Genomic DNA, 24,213 nt, shown 5'->3' on the forward strand with positions numbered 1-24,213 from the left:
TATAAAATTGATAACGCAAAAATATAATAACTATAAATTTTTTATATACTATTTAAATATTATTTCTTTTTTATCAAATAGCCTAGTGGTTAAATTTTTTACTATTAAGATAAATAAGTGAAATTATCGAGGTTTGTACTCCAGCCCTTACATATATAATGCAATATTTTGTTAACTGAAATAAGCTCACAGGACTTTAAATATTTAAATTTAAATTCCAAGCAATAGCAACCAAATAAATGAGATTCAAACTTCTTTTATCATGTGTTAGTCTAGACTCAACTCTTTAAATCATTCTTTTTATTTTATATAAATTTAAACATATTCTTGGCAACATGCTTACTTCATTATAAGCCTCATTACTGAATTTTATTTTAGTGATAATCTATTTTGATCCTTCACAATTTTTTATCGCACAATTAAATTTCTAGCAAAAATAAAATATACACCTTGATATTTTGATTATTATAAACCTTTTATGAATCAACATACACCGTATGTATGAAGACGGAGTAAGCATCTACCTACCATGAACAATGATATGGTCCATGAAATTGCCAAACCAATCACTGTTACAAAAAACGTAGCATATAACCACGATTCCAGTGAAATGTGTCTAACTTTGTGTGTATGGAGTAATTAATAATTTCTTTTAGGCTTAATTTATTTTTGTGTGTTAACTAGTTTGTTTTTAAAGAAAGAGCTAGGTCTTAGTAATTTGAAGTTCAACAAAATAGTAAATTAAAATTAACTAAAAATTGTTCCACACATGAACTAAATTTGGATTCTCTCAAACAATTTATTCAAGAAAATTCATTAACTACTTGAACTCAATTACTTATATTATATATCTTACCCCCACTAAAAAAATAGTTTTTCAATTCATAGTTTATTGAATATTGAATGTATGAGTAAAAAAAATATGATTATAATTTTCTTTTCATTTAATATTTACTACTTCTTCCTCCGTCACTAATATTTGGTTCTTTAAACATGTATTTATTTTTTTCAAAACTTTGATTAGTTTTTTTTTTTTATACAAAAAGTCAAAAACTTTGATTATTTTAAAAAATCATGATACAATTAATAATATTTTTTTTCTGTAATTTATATCTTTATAAAAATTAAAAGTATGCGTTAAATGAATTAAGGGTAATTTTTTTTTAAGGGAAGGGTAAAAAAATTTATAACCATATAATGCATGTAAATTTATTATTTTTTTTACATGTGTGCTCAAAGCTATAAAAAACAGAAAATTAAAGACCGAGGAATTAATACATTTTTAGGCCCGCCGTTTTATAAATTTATTTAAAGAGGAAGTATTACATTGTTAAGGGGGTTACTTTTTTTTTTTTTGAATGGCAAGGGCTTCTTCTTTTCTTTTTTTGACTAAATTATTGTTAAGGGCAGAGGTAACATAAATTGGCTATTTATTTACCATGGAAAACACAGAGGTAAAATTGGCTATGTAACTTAGTGTATGCGTCCATGCATGCACTCGTGAGTGCGTGCATGTTAAAATAAATATGTTAAATAATTATTATAAGTAAATTTTAAAATAGAATTAGACTTTTTATGATTTTTTTTTTTAAATCAGCAAAATTAATATTATATATAGAAAAAGGCCAATAATCCAAGCACAAGGCATGCAAGTGATTAAAGCCACATATACAAAGGGAAACACTGAAACAGAAAAAACAAATTCCCAAGGCTAAAACCAAGGAAACCAACAAAACAAGAATAAAGAGGGATAACAGAAGAAAAAACAATACTACTTAATCAACAATTTCAGGCAAATCAACAGAAACAGAAACTGACTACACTTAATCAACTCTCCAGGCAAATCAAAGGTTCTGCTAACCATTCATAAAAAAGACAGCAGGCAGACGGCTTCACCCGACCCAGCCACCACTTCCACGTCCACAATTTCACTTCATCAACAACTGTTGCAACCTCTGCAATCCCATTATCAAAGATCACCGCATTTGAACAAATATGTGACATCAAAATTATAACTTGCACAAAACTCTCAAAATCTCGGGATACATTACATTTACATATATCATATCTCCTTTTTCTTTTCTTTCTCTCTCGTCCGTCCGGATCTGCTTTTCTTGAAACAACCTCAAACAAGCAAACACTTATATACACGGTTGTTGTCGTCGCTATGGATACCCCAATGACATGGCAGCAACATACTCTAGCCGCTGGTTTTGGTTTGTTAGGAAACATAATACCGTATCTTTACTCTCCACCGCTTTTTTTTCATTTACCTAATTATTTTTATTTTTGTTGTGTAGCCAATTTGATTTCTTTCGGAGTATTCTTGGCCCCGATGTAACTAAATTTAAGAATTATAATATATTAGTATACTATTATATGTTAAATGAGTCTGTCTATCCATTTATTTTATTTGATCTAATGATTTTTTTTTTGATAATTAAAACAATGATTAAGCTACACAATGTCTTATAAGCAATATCGATTAAGAACAAAAATAAGAATAAGAATTGTTTATCTTTTTGATAATTTTTTTTGTTGTTGATAAATTATGAGATCAAATTTTTATCTTTTCAAATTTCTGCAAAACCATATTCAATTCAATTATAATAACGTCTCAACCATAAATTATTTTTGGCCTTTCATTTTATAACTTGCAAGTTAAAATAATTATAATCATTTTATAACGCAAGTGCGTGCGTGCGTGCATGTTAAAATAAATATGTTAAATAATTATTATAAGTAAATTTTAAAATAGAATTAGACTCTTTATGATCTTGATAGTAAAATTCATTTGAACAAATATGTGACATCAAAATTATAACTTGCACAAAACTCTCAAAATCTCGGGATACATTACATTTACATATATCAGATCTCCTTTTTCTTTTCTTTCTCTCTCGTCCGTCCGGATCTACTTTTCTTGAAACAACCTCAAACAAGCAAGCACTTATATACACGGTTGTTGTCGTCGCTTATATACACGGTTGTTGTCGTCGCTATGGATACCCCAATGACATGGCATCAACATACTCTAGCCACTGGTTTTGGTTTGTTAGGTAACATAATACCGTATCTTTACTCTCCACAGTTTTTTTTTTATTTACCTAATTATTTTTATTTTTGTTGTGTAGCCAATTTGATTTCTTTCGGAGTATTCTTGGCCCCGATGTAACTAAATTTAAGAATTATAATATATTAGTATACTATTATATGTTAAATGAGTCTGTCTATCCATTTATTTTATTTGATCTAATGGTTTTTTTTTTTATAATTAAAACAATGATTAAGCTACACAATGTCTTATAAGCAATATCGATTAAGAACAAAAATAAGAATAAGAATTGTTTATCTTTTTGATAATTTTTTTTGTTGTTGATAAATTATGAGATCAAATTTTTATCTTTTCAAATTTCTGCAAAACCATATTCAATTCAATTATAATAATGTCTCAACCATAAATTAATCCAGGGCTTAATTAATCTATGATGCAAAGCAAGCATAAATTAGTTTTGGCCTTTCATTTTATAACTTGCAAGTTAAAATAATTATAATCATTTTATAACGCGAGTGCGTGCGTGCGTGCATGTTAAAATAAATATGTTAAATAATTATTATAAGTAAATTTTAAAATAGAATTAGACTCTTTATGATCTTGATAGTAAAATTCATTTGAACAAATATGTGACATCAAAATTATAACTTGCACAAAACACTCAAAATCTCGGGATACATTACATTTACATATATCATATATGCTTTTTCTTTTCTTTCTCTCTCGTCCGTCCGAATCTGCTTTTCTTGAAACAACCTCAAACAAGCAAGCACTTATATACACGGTTGTTGTCGTCGCTATGGATACCCCAATGACATGGCAGCAACATACTCTAGCCACTGGTTTTGGTTTGTTAGGTAACATAATACCGTATCTTTACTCTCCACCGCTTTTTTTTTATTTACCTAATTATTTTTATTTTTGTTGTGTAGCCAATTTGATTTCTTTCGGAGTATTCTTGGCCCCGATGTAACTAATTTAAGAATTATAATATATTAGAATACTATTATATGTTAAATGTGTCTGTCTATCCATTTATTTTATTTGATCTAATGGTTTTTTTTTTTGATAATTAAAACAATGATTAAGCTACACAATGTCTTATAAGCAATATCGATTAACAACAAAAATAAGAATATGAATTGTTTATCTTTTTGATAATTTTTTTTGTTGATAAATTATGAGATCAAATTTTTATCTTTTCAAATTTCTGCAAAACCATATTCAATTCAATTATAATAATGTCTCAACCATAAATTAATCCAGGGCTTAATTAATCTATGATGCAAAGCAAGCATAAATTATTTTTTATGGCCTTTCATTTTATGCATGTTGTGTTGTATATTTTCAAAAAATATGGTAAAAGAAAATTGGTCCCTTTTAATCCAAAAGTTAACTAGTTCTTAATCGATATTGTTTATGAGGGATTGTGTAGTTTGGAGTTATCGAGAGAGACAGTTTAGGAGAAAATCATTGCTTTAATTATTAGAATATTTGTTTTAAAATTTTGTAAAAAAAGAATATACCAAACAAATTTTAACCATTAGATCAAATAAAATAAATCGATATGATTTGGTGTCAACTTTGACACCTGGTGTTAAATTATATTATAATATATTTTAATTTTATCAATTTAATGTATAAAAAATAAGCTGGTAATCAAATTCCTTGACAAAACCATGTTTGTAAGATTCTCTCTTCCCTAAAACACAATTTCAGAAAAATATCAATTTCGAACCCAAAATCCCCAAATTTTCAAACCCTAATTTCTAGGGAATTTGATTTCTTTCGGAGTATTTTTGGCTTCGATGTAAGTCAATTTAAAAATTATAATATATATATATATATATATATATATATATATATATATATGTGTGTGTGTGTGTTAAATTGTATTTTGTATTTATCAATTTAATATATGAAAATAATAATTTTTTTTGCTGTAAATATATATTGTAATATATATTGTAGACTGATATTTATTGAAATATGTAGAAGAGCACACAAAACTACTTTCAATTTTTTAGGGAGCGACCGTACATAGTACCAAAATTTTAGGGACACCAATTTTTTTAATTACTTAGTATGTGTGTATGCGTGCGTACACTTGCACGTGCGTGCGTGCGTGCGTCCGTGTGTTAAAATAAAAAGTAAATAATTATCATAACTAAATTTTAAAATTCACTTAGACTTTTATGATCTTGATAGTAAAATTCATTTGAAAAAATGAGGCCACAATTATAATTTGCACAGGACACCCAAACTCTTAGGGACGGCCATGTGATTCCATGTAATGACAAGTTGCTATAAGTGATTTGCTTAATATATGTCTTTGTGTTTCAGTTTGAAGATAATTTGTGCGACAAATTTGAACGATGTTATATATGTGATTGTATTTGTTGTATTTTGTCAATTTGGATAAATGAATATAATTTATAAGCTCATGAAAAAATTACTAGATATGTATTTTTTCTTAATATGAACTTTTGGAATTGTTAAATAGTATCTTTGTGTTTTTCACGACATATATTTTTGTATGCAATATAATTTTGTATTTAATTTATATATTTAAAAAATCATGGCCTCCCAAACTATTTTTTATGGTTCCTCCACTGCTCATAAACTATTTAAAATAACGTTTAGAAAATAAGCTATAAACTATTTGCATGTGTTCCATTTAATTTAAATGAAATGATTGAGATTAAAAGTTTAGATTTAGAATTAATTATTTGTTATGTACCAAAAAAAATTTAATTATTTGTTTTAATTATAAAACAAAAGAAACAAGGAAGCTATCTTGAAGTTTGGAGTTAAGAAAAGATATTTTTATTTGTAAATTCTGTCACCTTCAGCTTCTATGCATGCATGCGTTGGTTGCAATTTCTGTCATCTACACTTCTATGTGTATGTCACAACTAACAAAAATTCCACCCTCACTCACACATTCAGTCATTCTATATATACCCAAGCACACACATATGGCTACTATCATTTACCGCAATACACAACACAACATATCTTCATTCATTTTCTATACTCAATTCAATAGGTACATTTTCGTTGGGTTTTTTTTTTCTTTTTTTCGTATAGACAATTTGATTTCTAATATTGACCCTTGTCTTGTCACTAACGCATTATTATTTTGTAGGTACAAAAATTGAAGATTTTATGCGGTAGAAATCGTTAAGATCGTGATGGAGAGTGAATTAGTAATAGTTGAGGAGAATGTGAATGAATGCAGTGTGTGTGGTGAATGCAAAGCTTATGGAGAGTGGTGAATGCAGTAATTAACAGGAATGATCATCAAAATTTGAACTCCACACTTTAAATTATAAGATTAAACTTTTAACATTGAATTATCAAAATTGCAAGTTTGTGAAGGTTAATTAGGGGGCCAAAAAAGCAATTTAACCTTATTCATTTTATGCTTATAAAAAAAATATTTATTTATTTAATGATATTTTAATTTAATGAGAGATATTAGTAAAGTATTAGGAAAAAAAAAGATATTAGTAAAATAGCATGTCAAGAGAAGTCATCTCGAGCATAACTTGGTTGGTAGATATATCAAATTTTATATGCAGAATCCGAAACCTGATTTATTCACCTTAAGTAAAATTTTAATCACTAGACTATTTGAGGGGGGAAACAGTGTATGAAAAACAGTGTATGAACTAGTCAAGACCGTGATCAAACAAAGAGTAGACAAAGTCATAAAACAAATGAAGGTTGCATGAATATTGTATAATGCTTCCATTCATTTCTCCTTAATCATTCACTCACTAAACCCCCTTAACTGATATCTACATAACAAATGGTATCCATTATACAGCAATAATCCCAAGGTAGGTGGAAAGTTCATTGGAAAAAATTGCATCTCTTCACAGTATCATGATAAATTTAAGCAACTGGTTCGGTTGTATGTGCACGTGAAATATAGATAGACAATGAGACAAATATATGAGACATGGCTATGTAGTTTGAACTAATGACACTATAACAGTTACATCATCAAGCTTGCCACCTGCATAACCTACATATCCCAAAGCCTGCGCTGCATCACCGAAAGGACTTCTGGTGGATCTTGAACTTCCAACCTTTTGTGCCCTTGTCGCCAAAATTTCTGCTATATCCTGCAAGTTATTATCCATACATGTAAGCATAAGCTACCAAGTGTTTTAGACTACATAAGCAACAGTTTGGTAGGACATGGATGACGGAATTTGAAATATTTGTGGAATAAATCTACATTTTATATAATGTAGAGGATACAATAATCAACAAAATAATTTCTTTAGTACTCATCATCGCTACATGTAATCAATAGAAAGATGGACAGACCCAAAAGGAAAAGAAATCCATAAAGACGAGAACCAACCTGAGGTTTCAAGCTAGCTTCTAGTGATCTTGATATAGTTGATGCTATTTCTTGTTCATAAAGATTGTCAAAAAGGCCATTTGTGCCAAATACAATCACATCACTGTCGTGTAGATCGATCTTGTACTCCTGAAACACATTTTACTTTGAGTTTCTATCGTATTTAATCGATATATCCAAATTATTTTTGTAGGTTTAATGAATATTATTAATTAGTTAGTACTCTAAAATCATCCAAGCCACTTCTATAATTTTGAGTCTCAATGTTCAAATGAAGTATACTCAAAAGCTCATGTCTATACTCTATAGGAGAAAGGAAACAAATAATTTTCCAATTATTTCTCATATCAGGTGAAAATGAGAAAATGTTACGTGGTAGATTACATACCTCAATGATTTCTGAGTGGTCGTCACCTTTAACTATATGTATCGGAAAACTGAATTCGTGAAACATGGCATTTGATATTTTGAAGATGGAACCATGTCTTATAATGATAAATCCAGTGTTCCCAACATTGGCAGCATGGAAGGCCTGCAGATAAATTGCAAAGAAACAATTATGATTGCAACCTAAATCTATGTCAATGTCGTCAAGAGCGGATCGCAGGAAAATAGCAGTTTGTTCAAATTTCAAATCCTGTTATGCTACAATGCTATAACGCCACTATTTGACAACACTTTGCACTAAATAGCGTATCACAAAACAATAGCGGTAAGTAATGGGACACTTGCTTTATAGACAAAATAGTATAGTGTACTCAAATCACACTAGAAGTACTAAAACATAATTCGGGACATACTGATATACATATATTATGAAATAGTTGAAAAATCAGTATAAATTGAATGAGTAACTCAGATGTCACTCAATCTGGTACTACCATTATCATTAATTTGAGCTAGCTACTTATTCTGTTCAAATTTAAACTATTTTGCGAAAACAGATAATCATTTACCTGTCCATCAAAGTAAGCAACCAAAACAGAAGATGACCCTGGAGATTGTGTTTCAGCAGCACTTCTGATAATAACTTCTGCAGGTTTTATTGTTGAAATGTTTTCATAATTTGACACAATTTTTTCACAGTTTCCCATGAGTTCCCTGATATACACTCCAGTATTACTCCCTGCATAATTTTTTCAGGAGTATAAGTATACTTTACAACCGAAAAAGACTAAAAATAAGATCCGTGATAGTGGCAACTTAAAAAGGTAGTCTTTACTCAGTCCAACAATGGAAATAATATTTTCAAAATAGTAAATGCAAGTTCACAAATTACAGTGAGTTAAGTAAAAATATATTCTTGTAACCAAAAAAAAAAAAAGTAAAAATATATTCGATAAATAGCATTTTGATTATTTAATTGGACTGTTATAGTTTGTATTAAAACTAGCATTCAATGCAGAAAGAATACCTTCAAGTGACCACTGACCAACTCCATCAGCCACAACTAGCCAGTTTTGTTGGGGAGAAATAATATAAGCATCTTCTCGACTTGTCAGTGCCTGAAAGTTGTTATCAGTACATATTGCGGGTTACATTACTTCTAGACTTGAGTAAAGAATGTCAAGATATTAATGTCAGGAAGGTACCTCAGAGGGATGAGGCAAGCAAGCAGCACCAGAAACTAGTAAAAGCTCGGTTTTTGAAATATTTTCCCTGTGCACATGCAATTAACCGGCAAGAAGAACCATAAAAAGGGTCAATCAAAATTCCAAGAAATGTGTTATATGACGTAATATCAATATGAAATTATATTTATCAACTTCCCAATAGTAGATTAGATAATAAGATAAATCAAAGACAAATCAGGAATTGATTTGTTCCCGTAATTTGTAATTGTTAGACATAAATGTTGTAACTATTATATACTCAATGAAATTTCAAAGCAAAAGGCATCAAGATATAATTTGTGACACATTAAACTTAGAAATTGTTGTGTTTCATTCCTTACAAAACCAATATTTTGCTTCCACCATATGCAACTCCTATATCAGTCTCGGGCTTCAAAAATGTTCAATGCTTTATCACCAAATTCAGCAACTAGGATGTGCTCAGAAATATTTATTTTCAACGAAAAAAGGTGAAATTTTTACCAATGGTAATATATTTGCCTAATCACATACTGAAGACCATGAGGAGAAAGAGTGAATCTAATTTAGAATACAGAAAGGAGAAGATAGTTAGCTTACCCTTCACTAGCCAACTCAATTGGATGTATCTCTGCTACAGTACTGAGTAATGGATTTTCATAATCACTTCTTTCAGTATTGCCAACATCTATTTTCTTTTCCAAGTCTGAGGATGGAACCAAATCATCCAACTAAACACAAAATTAACAAAGAAATCATATTAGAAGCGTTAATGCACTCAAAGAAAATTGTATGCAAAGTAAAGTGAATTTTGGCCCTCCATGAGGAAAGGGAATAAGACTAACCAACAATACTGAGTTTTCCAATTCACTTGCATCAACTGAGTCATCCACGACGAGGTTACTTGTTTCATCATCATTAGCATGAAGTTCAGACCCCAAAGAAGGAGATGATGGTGGCAATTCGCTTAAGTCAGCATCAACACCACCAGTCAAGCTATCTATTGCCCTATAATCAACTTGTTCAGGCTCTAAAGAAGTGGATATTGGCACGGATTCCCTCAACTCAGCATCAACACCGGAAGTCAGGTTGTCCGTTGCAATATAATCAACTTGTTCAAGCTCTAAAGAAGTGGTTATTGGCACCGATTCACTTAACTCGGCATCACCACCATCGGTCAGGTGGTCTGTTTCTCTATTAACAGACTGTTCCGAGTCTAATGAAGTTGGTACTGGCACAAACTCACTTATTATGCCGTCATCAACACTACCAGTCAGGTTAACAGATGCACTATAATCAACTTGTTCAGAATCTAAAGAAGTAGATACTGACACCAATTCATTATTGTTAGCATCATCAACACTGCCAGTCAGATTGTCTGTTGCATTATAATCAACTTGTTCGGACTCTAAGGAAGGAGATACTGGCACCAATTCATTTATTGTAGAATCAACACTGCCAGTCAGAGTGTCTGTTGCACTATAATCAACTTGTTCGGACTCTAAAGACGTCACCATTGGCACCAATTCACTATCATCAGCATCAACACTGCCAGCCAGATTGTCTGTTGCATTATAATCAACTTGTTCGGACTCTAAGGAAGGAGATACTGGCACCAATTCATTTATTGTAGAATCAACACTGCCAGTCAGAGTGTCTGTTGCACTATAATCAACTTGTTCGGACTCTAAAGACGTCACCATTGGCACCAATTCACTATCATCAGCATCAACACTGCCAGCCAGATCATCTGCTGCACTATAATCAACTTGTTCGGACTCTACGGAAAGGGATACTGGAACCAATTCACTATCATCAGCATCAACACCGCCAGCCAGATCGTCTGCCGCACTAAAATCAACTAGTTCGGACTCTACGGAAGGGGATACTGGAACCAATTCACTATCATCAGCATCAACACTGCCAGCCAGATCATCTGCGGCGCTATAATTAACTTGTTCAGACTCTAGGGAAGGGGATACTGGCAGCAATTCACTTATTGCGGCATCAACACTTCCAGTCAGGTTGTCTGTTACTTGTTCGGACTCTAAAGAAGTCGACATTGGCACCAATTCACTATCATCAGCATCAACACCGCCAGCCAGATCGTCTGCTGCACTATAATCAACTTGTTCGGACTCTACGGAACGGGATACTGGCACCAATTCACCTATTGTGGCATCAATACTGCCAGTCAGGTTGTCTGTTACTTGTTCAGACTCCAAAGAAGTCAACATTGGTACCAATTCACTATCATCAGCTTCAACACCACCAGCCAGATTGTCTGCTGCGCTATAATCAACTCGTTCGGACTCTAAAGATGCGGATACCGGCACTAATTCACTATTGTCAGTATCGACACTGCCAGCCGGAACGTCTGTTTCACTATCATTAACTTGTTTGGACTCTAAAGAGAAGGGTACTGGCACCAATTCACTTCTTGCGGCCTCAATACTGGCAGTCAGATTGTCTGATACTGTATAATCATCTTGCTCAGACTGTAAAGAAGTAGATACTGGCACAGATTCGGTTATGTCAGTATCAAAATTGCCAGTCAGATTGTCTATTGCACTATAATCAACTTGTTCAGACTCTGAAGAAGTGGAAACTGGCACCAATTCAGTCATATCAGCATCAACACTTCCAGTATTGTCCCCTGCACCATAATCATCATGGTCAGACTCTAAAGAAGTGGATACTGCTTCCAATTCACTTATGTCAGCATCAACATTCCCAATCAGGTTGTTTGTTATTCTGTTGACAGAATGATCAGACTCTAAGGAAGTGGATACTTGCACCAGTTCAGTTAAATCAGTATCATCAACACCACCTGCTGTGCTGGTTGCTGCTCTATCCACACCACGACCATTGTCAACTGTAGAGAGATGAGCAACTTCAATGTTAGCCTTCTACCTGACAAACAGAAAATAACATTCAAAAACTTCAACGGACAATGTTGATTAAGAAGACATCACATAAGCCAAAATCTCACCTTTTTCTTTCTCTTCAACTTCCCCAGTAGTACCACTACTATGATCAGAAAACACATCTGACTCTGGAGAAACCGTCGAAACGACAACCTCTTTGTGACTATCAACTCGAGAATCTTCTTCCTTAGACACACTTGAAACAACATTAGGCTCAGCAGCAACATCTTCACTACAAATTCCATGCTGACCATCATCGCCATCCTCAACCGAATCCAACTTCAAATGTTTATCAATTATTTGCAAATCATTGATGACAGGAGTCTCACTCTCAGGGTAACTATCAAGAACGACACTACTTTCATTTTCACTCGCGAGAAGCTGAGAATTTTGATCAGCAACGGAAACTACTACAGTTGAAGATGATTCAATTTCTTCACCTAAGTTACTATTATCATCCTCATTACTAAACTTTTCAACACCATCATCATTCAGCAAAACACCAACACTTCCTTCCTCAACAACACCCTCAGAATCAGTAACAAGTTTCTGTTTGTTTAATTCAGCTATCATTTCTTTAATCTCATTAGCATTACCAAATGTAAACACAAAACTTCCATCCGAACGCTCTGTAAATTAAGCAAAAGCTAAAGTATATTAAACAAAAAATAAAAAATACTTCCTTTTCAAAGAAAAAACAAGACCCACTAATCAAAATTGAAAATTGACAAGAACCCAATAAATAAAAAGGAAAAAAGAAAAAAACTTGAGAGTTAAATGAGAAGCTTACGAGTTGAAGAGATAACATCAACATCATTATCTTCTTGAGGTTGTTGAGGAGCAGGGGTTGAATTGGGAAGCACATGGGTGTGGCGAGTGGAAGTGAAGATGAAGCGTCTGGGAAATGGGATTGAAGGAGAAAATGGAAGGATTTTGGAAGATGGTTTAGGAGGAAGATTGAAGCATGGAAACCAGAGACAGTTGAAGCTTCTGGAGAATAATAGATCAGACATTTCATCAATCAATAATAATAATATGTAATTAACATAACATTAACTGATTGATTGATTGTTTCTATTTCTGAGTGTAGGAGTTGCAACATGCAACTGTGTGTGTCTATGTGTGTGTTCTGTAAAGTATAAGAAACAACAAGGACGATGAAGGAAAAGGAAAGGTCACGTGGTGAAATGTTGTACACCATACATGTCATTAACTTCATCCATGTGGATATTTATAGCTTAAATTGTCTTTACTATTTTAGTTTAGGTTCTCAAGTAGTGTTTATTGTAAAAAAAAAAAAAAAGTTCTCAAGTAGTGTTCCATATACTTCAAAATATTTAAAATAAAATAAAAAATAAAAAATTGTTTTATAGGTTCTATGTATAACTCGGTTAGATACCTTGTATGTAATATGTAGATATTATGATTTGAATTATGATATTTTCATTTATGTAATATGTACTGTTGTGGCAAGTGTGAGTGGTTAAGTCTCACATTGCTTAAAAAAGTGAAGGTTGAATATTTTATAAGTGAGAGGATCCATAAACCTAACACCTTAAGATTTTGGGTAAGAGTGTGGTGTTCAACTCACTTGTAGAGTTATTCTTAAGCCCAATATGAATGATCTCCTGATTGTCCCCTCATGATGACCCAACATGTACCCATAAGGGTTATCAAATAAAATGCATCCAACTTACAGACACTCTATCGAAGCCAACGCATCAGCCACTTCCAATCTGTTTTATATAGGGACCAAATATTGTCAAGTATTATGTGCCAAAGTGACAAAGGACAATCACGCAATGCATGAATTACTGTTTCCTCTTCACCAACACAATGATCACTATATGGTGTACCATATCCCCATCTATTACATGTTTTATTGGTGGTTAATCTACCATATTTCAATCTCCAAATAAAGCACCTTATTCTTCTTGTACTTCTAGATGTTGGATATTTTCATGTAATAATTTATTTTAAAGTTAATTTATATATAATTATTATTAACATTATTATTACACGTTTTATTATTAATTGGTTGATTAAACAATTAGCCATTTTCATTAGTTGTTATTCTATCTTCGGTTACAATCCTCTAATAAATATGAATCATGATTTGGCTTTAAGATAAGGTTAATGCATCGTTAAACATATGAGAGGGGATCCTATGAATGACTTATATATAAGGGTTACAATCAAGCTCTAGAGGAAGAACAAGAAACAGTGAAAGAGTATGGAAAACTATGAGTGAATTATAAATAAGTTCCCATGAGCATCCAAAAGTAGTTCTATGAGACCTTGCTAATTCACGTGCAGTGCTAGCAAGATGTGACTGTTGTATCCTGGAGGGTATTAGCTATGAGACCAACTGCACCGGGTAACTTACCTGTGGTGGCGAAATACTCTTAAGCCCAGTGCATTTGCACGCCTCAGTCAAATCGATAAGTTCTTCTTATTATATATTTTATTTTATTATGAGTCTATTTATCTGTAAAATTAATTTCTCTTATTTTATTATTTGAAATAATTCTATGTCATAATATTTTTCCAACACTAGATTCCTTATGTGTTTCCACCTTGCATCCGGCTCTAACGCATGGTAACCGCATGCAACTTGAAATGGTGAATCTCCCCAAAGGATCTCCCGGCCAAACTCTCTCATCCGCGCCATCAGTATCAATAGGAGGAGGCAAGGTTGTTATCCTACTCATTATCTCCGGAGATAGCATAAGAGATAACATACGCGTCTTCCAATTTCCTTCCTCATCCACCATATTCGCTGTCCACTGAGTAATTTCTTCTGTTATATTTTCCATACATTGAGCTAATACAATGCCACCCTCCAACCACTTGTCCCTCCAAGCATGGACTGATTTCCCATGTCCAATCGACCAGTTCTCAAATAGACGAAAATTATCACACGATTGCACTACTCATTTCCAAATAAAGGAGTCATAAGTCTTAGCAATGAAATTAACATTGACACCTCTATATCTGCTGTATTTTTTTTTCAAAACTTTGCACCATAAACTATTATTTCCTTCTCTCAAATTCCATCCCATTTTCATAAGACAAGCCTGGTTCATGATAGGCAAGTTTTGAACTGCTAGCCCGCCATTCTCCTTAGGCAGCTTCAACGTGTCCCGCATCAACGTGTCCCACTTGATCATGTGCATTTTCTTTTGACCTTCCTCATGTCCCCAAATAAAATTCCTTTGTAGTCGTTGTATGTCCATTAAAACACTTTTTGGAATAGGTGTAGTCATCATAGAATAAATCGGGATTGCTTGAATAACAGATTTTGTGAGTGTCGCTCTCCCGGCAAAAGATAAATTTGTTGTCTTCCACCCTGAGAGCTTCAGTTTGACTTTATTTACTAGATGCTCAAAATCACTGCATCGAGGAGCCCTGCCCACTAATGGAATATCCAAGTATTTACCAAGAGAAGAAGCTTCTTTAAAACCTGATTGATTTAAAAGCACACCACGCATATCATTCTTAACATTCCTAAAAAAAGAACTGAAGTTTTCTCCACACTCAAAAGCTGACCTGACAAGTCACAAAACCTATCCAAAGAGTCTGTGATGGCTTTCATATTTATTTCTGTAGCCTTTCCAAACAAGAGCAAATCATCCGCAAACATTAAATGTGATATTGGGGGTCTTGATCTACCAACTTTTAAAGGATGCCAGTTTTCACTATCCACTGATTCAGCAATAAGATGAGTGAGTTTATCCATGCAAAGTACAAAGATGTAAGGCGACATAGGGTCCCCTTGTCTAATTCCTCAGCCCGGAGTAAAGAAATCAGAACGACTCCCATGCCATATGACGATACGGTTCATGATGATATTATGTAATCCTTGTGGAAGATTCACCTTCTCTAAAACAGCCGAAATGAAGGACCATCGAAGTCTATCGTATGCTTTGGCCAAATCAACTTTAATAGCAATAAAACAAGTACGTCCACGCATTTTATACATAGTATGTACCATTTCTTGCGCCGCTACAATGTTTTCGTGTATGCTTCTTGTAGGAACAAATCCTATTTGATACGGGATATATTTTTATAATTTACTAGTACATATAACTGCACATAAAAAAAATTAACTATCAAATGATACATGAGATTAAAAAGTAAGTATCAAAAGATTTACTAAAATTTTTTATAAACAAAATTTAAACTAGGACAACAAAAAAATTATATATTTAACCATTATTTAGTCAAGAAAAGAAGAAACAGAGTCTTCTTTTTTACTATTTCTCTGTTATCCATCTTCGTTGCCGCTCTCATCCTTCATCTCGCGCCGCCGACCGCCGTGATCAATTTCCATCCGTCGCATCGGCGGCTGTTTTCTCCACACACCGCCACACACTACCCTACCGTCTCGTGGTCTCGCTGTGATGACCGAACATCACCGTCCTCAAGCTGCTGCCAAGCAACCCAGCACCACCATGATCATGGTATTATTCCAAAACTACAAGTTTTGTTCTTGCTAATAGGGAAAGTAATTCTGTTAATAATTGAAATAAAATTTGTGCTGTTACAGTTTATGCCATGGAATGAATGAATTTTCTCTTCATTTGGCTATAACTATGAAACATGAAATTTTCACTACTACATTTGAATTAAAACAAACAGTTATATAAGTGTAATTTTAGAATGTTAGATCCTTTCTTTCAAATTTGTTGAAATGACATTGATTCAATATTTGCTATAAAGTTATTAACTGTTATTTTATTTGTAAATTTGGTATGTAGATTCTGTTTTGTTCTTCTTCTATGTGCTACATAAATTATTTATATGCCTAAGTCATTCTGCTTGCAAATTGATATAGAGCCCGTTTGGATTTGGCTTATATTTTAAGTTATGAAAAGAGCTTAACTAAATAAATAAACTTTTATGTTAATTCATAAGTTTTCACTAATAAAAATGGTATCTTTATAAGCTGTTTTTTCATAAACTACTTTGACAAGCTTATAATAATACATAAAAGCTTATTTATTTGCATAAACTATTTCGCATAAGCTCAAAAATAAGTTTATCCAAAACGGCCCATAGACATGTTGCTGGCATTTTATTATGTTTATTCCTCTCTTATTGTTTTTCACAATCCTTAACAGGAGCAGGATCTTCCACGGCGTCGGTCTGGTCTAAACTGCCGAAGGATCTTTTGAATATGATATCCGAACGACTTGACAACGAAAATGATCTCATTCGCCTCCGATCGATATGTTCCCATTGGCGCTCTTCCTCCATCCCAAATCACCATGCCAACATTTTAGCCTTCAAGTTCCCACTCTTCAAATGTGTTTCTCCGACAGATACCATCAATAACAACACCAACGTTCCATTCTGCTCGCTCTCCAAATGCAGCCTCTTCCTCGTCAAACGCCCACCACAGCAACGAGAACAACAAACCCTACTTTCTCCTTGGTTGATCAGAGTTACCCAAAACTCAACTGGCAAAACACAACTATCCCAATCCCCACTCCTCCCATTTGACTTGCCTTCCCCTTTTCAATTCTCGCTCGACTTGAACAAATTCTCTGTCCTTCATGTAGGAACTGATTTCATCATTGACTTCGACAAAGGACCATTGCCTTATACCTACATGTACCCTAAAAAGGTTGTTGCTGTTACACCTCTCATTCTCGGCATATTGCTCTATAACGGCCATCTGGTACTGTTGCGTTGCGGCGATGAGCGTTGGACGGACATGGTGTCGTCAATTGAAGACATCTTTGTTTTCAAAGGACGGATTTATGCCGTTGAAGAATTTAGTGGTAAGACATTTACAATTGGACCAGAGGACTTGAGTGTCCAGTTAGTGGCTAATAAAGTGCCAGGAGGGGGGGACATGAAATTCCTGGTTGAGAATGAGGGTGAGTTGTTGCTAGTGGACATCGACGATGAGTCTTTTTGTTACGATACCATCTTTGAGGATGCTTTACTTGTTCATGTGTTCATGCTTGATGGGAAGGAGAAGGAATGGGTGGAATTGACAAGCTTGGGTAATAGAGTTTTGTTTGTGGGCAATGGATGTTCCTTTTCGGCTTCTGCTTCTGATTTGTCTGTTGCCAAAGGGAGTTGTATCATCTTTATGGACGATGTCTTTGACATTTTAGATAACCCAGTATGGGACAGTGGCATGTGTGTTTTTCACTTGGACCAACGTCAGCTTTCGCCTTTGAGTGATAATCCCGACTATCTCAACTTGTTTTGGCCATCTCCAGAGTGGATTGTCAAAAGCTGATGCGTAAAACTAAAAAGAGTATGTTATCTTGCATTGAAATATTTCTAATGTGATAATGATATTGCATTATTGTGTTTAGTTTTTCGTTGTAACATTTGATAAACTCTTCAACTACTAATAGAAATGAGTCAATACCAAAATTAATTCCTTTGCATTATAGATATTCCAAAATGCTTTCTTGAGGTAATTTTAGAGAGAGAATGAACTTAGATGCACTACTCCATTCATTTGTTTACCAAACCTTATGATGTCATTTAAGAGAGATGGTTTTTGGAACAAAATCAACCCTCTCCTATTGTTTGGAATCCTATTTTCTCCATCTATTGTCTTCAAGTGCAGGTTACGCAACAATTATTGCAAACTCTTCGTTTCTTGTTTGCTTCATTCAAACTAACATGTGAAAAATGGTTGTTATGATTTACTTATCTATGACTATATTTGTCCTCATTATATCTTGTTTATGTGCAAATCATGGCAGTGAAATTGCCAACAGTGTTCTATATATTTCCCACAAGACATGATATTTTGTTTCAGTTAACAGTACCGCTCATGTTTGATATTTTGAAACAAGTTCTAATTTCTAATTGGTTATTGATTTTCACCCTTTATTTATGTGATTTTTCTCAATGAATCTTGTTAATTTTTTTTTTGAGGTTTGGTAATGAAAAACAAAGTTGTCTTTCCTTTATTCTTTCATTTTTTTTCATCATTTGAAAAGGATCCTGTACTTTTGTTTTTAAAATTGTTCTTACTATGTTAGTATATATGGTTTCTGGCTTTTGTTCTTTGTTTCAGTATTGCAGTTCTTAATTAACCAAGGTACTTTCTGGAGAGAATGTTGCTCTTTATCGCTGAAGGAAAGCTTGTCATGATCATCATAATCATGAACTAGATGAAGATAAACAAAAGATGGCCCAGTGGAATTTGTAATTGATTTAGTTTTCAGCATTTTCGCATGACATTGATTCGAGTCCTGGTTGAAATTATTCAATTGACTGGAGAGGAAAATCAGGAGGGACAAACGAAGAAGCATCTGGAAATGGTTAACAAAAGATCAGTCATATCCACTCCAGGATCAACAAGTAGAACACGGTCGGTGAGGAGAGCATAAATGAATGCTTAGAGACAATATCCTATTCCCCAACCCACTAAATGAAATCCACACTACATATTTACAAGTCGAAGACTCGAAAAGTTGACCAGAATCGAGTTCTTTCTCCGTTTTGTTATAGGATTCAGTATAATGTCCACATTCTCTATTGCCGAGCTTCATATCTTTTCAATCTAGAAACAAGGTAAGAAGGTTTTCCTGATAGTCCTTTGTGGGATATGACCGACTGAGACAAGGTTTTTCATTGAATCCATCAGCTAGAAGGCCACCAAGCAGTTTATCATTTAGCAACTCAACAGGATTAGAGGCATCACTGTCCAAAACTACAAGTCAGAGAAAGATGAAATTTCATAACTTAACAATGAAATGTAGTTGCAAGAAAAGCAAACACCTTATGAAGATTAATCCAACAACTTAGCTATGGTTGGAGGAGATTGCGGGAGTTGGAGAGAATCCGAGTCCGCATAAGTCTAAAAGATGAAAGTCTTCTCAGTTTTCACTTTTTAAGTTTGTCATTTAATTTGCTTATGTTAATGGTAACAATGCATTTTATCTGTGTTAATTGATAACTTTGGGAGTAGAACATGCTAATGTTGGATATTTCTTTATAAAATCAATATAGTGATATTCAATATATATATATATTTTCAATATGAAACTAGTAATAAGTTAATTCTTAATTTTAAATTAAATTCTTGATGTATTCTTTTAATGTAATTGTTGTTAGAATCAAAATACACAAATAGGAAAAGAGAAAGACGGCTAGGGTTTCAATAGAATACCAATAGCTTAACATTACAAAAGAGTTACTAGAGAATATATATAAAACCTAATGGACTCTAAACTAACATGCCCAATAACATAACCTATTATTTTATTATCTAACACCTACTCTCAAACTCATTATGCATCAACAAGAAGCATTATGAGTTTGTCAAACAAAATACGAAAATAAAATAAACTACCAAATAAAATAAACTTCTAACATCACCCCTCAAGCTAAAGCTTACTAAGCTTTAAGCTTGTTACAAATTAGCCCTGACAATAAATCAACCCAAATAAGACCATGATCAATTGAGAGCAGTCATTCGCAGTCAATACAGAAACTATCAAAGAAGGGAGAAACAAATCAAATTAATCCAACATCCATTCTAGTCCGGTCCAAAGTCAACCAATCCAAATCGTACCAAATCAAACAAAAGAAGTGCAATAGGGAGAAGTGCAATGCAATCAGAAGAGAAGTGCAATACAATCAGAAGAAGTACAATAGGGAGAAGTGTAATACAATCAGAAGTGCAATAAGGAGAAGTGCAATACAATCAGAAGAAGTGCAATAGGGGGAGAAGTGCAATGCAATCAGAAAAAGTGCAATAGGGGGAGAAGGGGAGAAGTGCAATGCAATCAGAAGAAGTGCAATAGGGGAGAAGTGCAATACAATCAGAAGTGCAATGCAATCAGAAGAAGTGCAATAGGGGGAGAAGTGCAATACAATCAGAAAAGAAGTGCAATAGGGGGAGAAGTGCAATGCAATCAGAAGAAGTGCAATTGGAGAGAGAAGTGCAATGCAATCAGAAGAGAAGTGCAATAGAGGGAGAAATGTCATACAATCAGAAGAGAAATGCAATATGGAGAAGTGCATAATCAATCAAAACAAACCAAATTGTGAGCACTTCAACTCACCAAATAACCAAATTGAAACATGTGCAAATGAAACCAATTCAAATGGAACCGAAAGAAATCAAATCAAGACAAACAACCCAACCAACAAACCATTTTTTTTTTTACTAACTCAAACACTCACACGGTGTCATTTCCTCTAAGCAAACAAACAAACCCATAGAACATCATGTGCTAAATAGAGATATTCCAATAACCAAAGTACTTTACACTGCCGATTCCAAATTTGATATCAGTGATGGTGCTTTTAAATCTCCAATAAGCCATAAAAAGTTGATTCATTGCAAACGAAAATTATCTCCACTGCGCCGAACCAAATTCATTTGATTCACTTAAATCCCACCACCAAAGAAGCATCGAAAATCAAACCAGAAGCAAGTCACCGAAGAACCAAAAGAAACAATATTTCCTCCCCAACAAAAACAAAAGCAACGTATTGCACTCATAAATTCAATAGAAACCAATTTTGACCAACCTAGAAATTAATGAAAAATCAATCACACCGAGAAAACTCAAAACCCAGCAACACAACCTCAATAGAACAAACACATTCCCAAACTATTGGGAACTCGGCAGCGGATAACAATACACAATCTAAGGAGGATCGAAACAAGCTCTCGATACCATGTTAGAATCAAAATACACAAATAGGAAAAGAGAAAGACGGCTAGGGTTTCAATAGAATACCAATAGCTTAACATTACAAAAGAGTTACTAGAGAATATATATAAAACCTAATGGACTCTAAACTAACATGCCCAATAACATAACCTATTATTTTATTATCTAACAATTGTGACTACAATTCTAATTATACTACCACATTTACAATTACTATATTGCTAATTATATTTCTAATGAAAAATGCTTGAAAAATGGTTCTGGTTAATTATCAATTTACTTTTTTAATCATAGGTCATATGCTTAAAAAATGGTTATATCCTTCAAAAATTAACTCAATAGGTGTACACCTTTCTTTTATATCACTTTTTATACTCATCACTAGTATTCACTATACCACCATTTTTTCCAATATCTATATAATATTTTTCCTCTCTCTTCTTCTAAATAAATAACTGGCATATATCCTTTGTGTAAGACACATGGATTTTTATATAAAAAGGATAAAATTACAAACCTTTTTACACAATTTTAATGTCAAATAATTTAGTAAAAAAAATGTCAACAAATATTTTGTAAAAATATTCAAAGAAAAGTTATTAAACAATACTCCCTCCGTCCTAAAATATAAGCAAAAATGAATCAACAAAAGTGAATGTATTTGATCTAAATTTTGTGAGTCGTGGTATTAGCTTTTCTTAGATATATGTGTGAAAAAAGACAATTAGATTAATAATAGCATATTTTGTGAGGTCAAGAAGCACCAAGTGCTAAGGGCCTCAGACACATATTGCATCAGACATATTTTGCTTCATTAAATTGTTGTTTGCTTGGATTTACTTACTTGTCATCCAAATTATCTTCCTTAATAAACATGAACAATATCAAAAGATAGAAAGACAACAGTGTTATGTAACAAGGTGTCCACGTGGTTGGAAGCCAAATCAGGTGAAGATGTAAATCCATTTCCTATTGGTTCAAAATCTATCCACTATTAGCTTAAGATTTCTTCTTCAGATTTCATTGTCCTACTTGGCCTTCTATGAAATCCACTCACACACATAATATAGTCTCAAACTTCTTCAACTGCAAAGTGAGCTTCAAAACCAACTTCTATTAGTATTTTCTCACTATATATCTTTTCAGAGAAACTTCTTTAGTGTGTATAGAGAATAGTAATGGCAGCTGCAACATCTGGTGCTGTGTTGAATGGTTTAGGATCTTCCTTCTTAAGTGGTGGAAAGAGAAGCCAAACATTGCTAGCTACTGCTATTGGAAGTAAAGTTAGTGTTGCAGCTGCTAGTCCTAGAAGACTTATTGTTGCTGCTGCTGCTTCTGCACCAAAGAAGTCATGGATACCTGGTGTTAGATTCGGTGGAAATCTCGTCGATCCAGAATGGCTCGATGGATCGTAAGTCTGACCATTTAATCGATTTCTAACTTTTTTCTTTCGAGTTTAAGTGTATGTTTGGTTCCACTTGTACACAAGACAAAATTGACTTCGTTCCTGTATAATTGATTTTGACATGTTTGAATGTTCTCGAGTAGAAATGATTCTGCGTCCAGAATTGATTGTAACTTGAAGTTAGAATTTGTAGTTTTTGCTTGTACAATTGATTGCTAGCCCAAAATTAAGAAATTAAATTTTGTCGTCGAAGAGCCAAGCGCGCACACTCTTTTTCATTTGAAATTTTGACTTGTTTAATGTTTTTTGGATTGCAGGCTACCAGGTGACTTTGGTTTTGATCCACTAGGACTTGGCAAGGACCCAGCATTTCTCAAATGGTACAGAGAAGCTGAGCTCATTCATGGAAGGTGGGCAATGGCTGCAGTTCTAGGTATCTTTGTTGGTCAGGCATGGAGTGGAGTTCCATGGTTTGAGGCAGGTGCTGACCCGAATGCAATTGCTCCATTCTCCTTTGGTACACTTCTAGGAACTCAATTGCTTCTTATGGGTTGGGTAGAGAGCAAGAGATGGGTTGATTTCTTCAACCCGGACTCACAGTCGGTTGAATGGGCAACTCCATGGTCAAAAACCGCCGAGAACTTTGCAAATTTTACCGGAGAACAAGGTTATCCAGGAGGGAAATTCTTCGATCCATTGTCCCTTGCTGGCACCATTGAAAATGGTGTTTACATTCCAGATGCAGAGAAGCTAGAGAGATTGAAATTGGCCGAGATTAAGCATGCGAGGCTTGCTATGTTGGCTATGCTGATTTTCTACTTTGAAGCTGGACAAGGGAAGACTCCACTTGGTGCTCTTGGTTTGTAAACATAAACAATTCATGTAGATAATTGTACTGAGATGCTAGACAGTTGCAAATGAAGTTTTTTCATAAGTGTGTTGTCCCATAACAAATTAAATTCTATGTTCTAATATTTGATGCATTTGCCTTGTGTCTGTTCTTAGCTGTAGTCATAGTATATATACTTTGCATTTATCATGAAGACATATCTATTGGAGTTTTGACTATGTATCTGTAGCCGATTCGCATGCAATGTTTAACCTTTGCCGTATCCGTATGCAAGAAGGTAAAAATATGTAAAGAGATTTTGGATTTCATACATAAATGAACACTGAAAACAAATCAAAGCC

At 33.6% G+C, this 24,213-nt stretch overlaps 4 protein-coding genes across 4 annotated transcripts; 2 read left to right on the forward strand and 2 right to left on the reverse strand.

Annotated features, from left to right (window-relative positions):
• Positions 1-6,760: 6,760 nt before the first annotated feature.
• On the reverse strand, positions 6,761-13,163 carry LOC123910618 (probable protein phosphatase 2C 62). The gene is made up of 10 exons (XM_045961777.1): positions 12,743-13,163; positions 12,018-12,581; positions 9,871-11,900; positions 9,626-9,756; positions 9,026-9,092; positions 8,848-8,938; positions 8,390-8,559; positions 7,822-7,965; positions 7,434-7,562; positions 6,761-7,188 (listed from the first exon to the last, which is right to left on the reverse strand). The coding sequence occupies exons 1-10, from the start codon at positions 12,963-12,965 to the stop codon at positions 7,027-7,029; spliced, it is 3,711 nt and encodes a 1,236-aa protein (XP_045817733.1). The 5' UTR covers positions 12,966-13,163; the 3' UTR covers positions 6,761-7,026.
• A 1,323-nt stretch (positions 13,164-14,486) lies between these two features.
• On the reverse strand, positions 14,487-15,718 carry LOC123904586. The gene is made up of 3 exons (XM_045954232.1): positions 15,502-15,718; positions 14,984-15,415; positions 14,487-14,881 (listed from the first exon to the last, which is right to left on the reverse strand). Exons 1-3 carry the CDS (start codon positions 15,716-15,718, stop codon positions 14,487-14,489), a joined length of 1,044 nt encoding a protein of 347 aa, XP_045810188.1.
• A 357-nt stretch (positions 15,719-16,075) lies between these two features.
• Positions 16,076-19,964, forward strand: LOC123904587 (F-box protein SKIP23-like). Its single transcript, XM_045954233.1, has 3 exons — positions 16,076-16,088; positions 16,176-16,415; positions 17,076-19,964. Exons 1-3 carry the CDS (start codon positions 16,076-16,078, stop codon positions 18,206-18,208), a joined length of 1,386 nt encoding a protein of 461 aa, XP_045810189.1. The 3' UTR covers positions 18,209-19,964.
• Positions 19,965-22,460: 2,496 nt separating this feature from the next.
• LOC123910623 (chlorophyll a-b binding protein CP24 10A, chloroplastic) lies at positions 22,461-24,005 on the forward strand. The gene is made up of 2 exons (XM_045961784.1): positions 22,461-23,028; positions 23,340-24,005. The coding sequence occupies exons 1-2, from the start codon at positions 22,796-22,798 to the stop codon at positions 23,887-23,889; spliced, it is 783 nt and encodes a 260-aa protein (XP_045817740.1). The 5' UTR covers positions 22,461-22,795; the 3' UTR covers positions 23,890-24,005.
• Positions 24,006-24,213: the final 208 nt, after the last annotated feature.

The sequence above is a fragment of the Trifolium pratense genome, linkage group LG2, assembly GCF_020283565.1.
Source record: "Trifolium pratense cultivar HEN17-A07 linkage group LG2, ARS_RC_1.1, whole genome shotgun sequence".
NCBI lineage: Eukaryota > Viridiplantae > Streptophyta > Magnoliopsida > Fabales > Fabaceae > Trifolium > Trifolium pratense.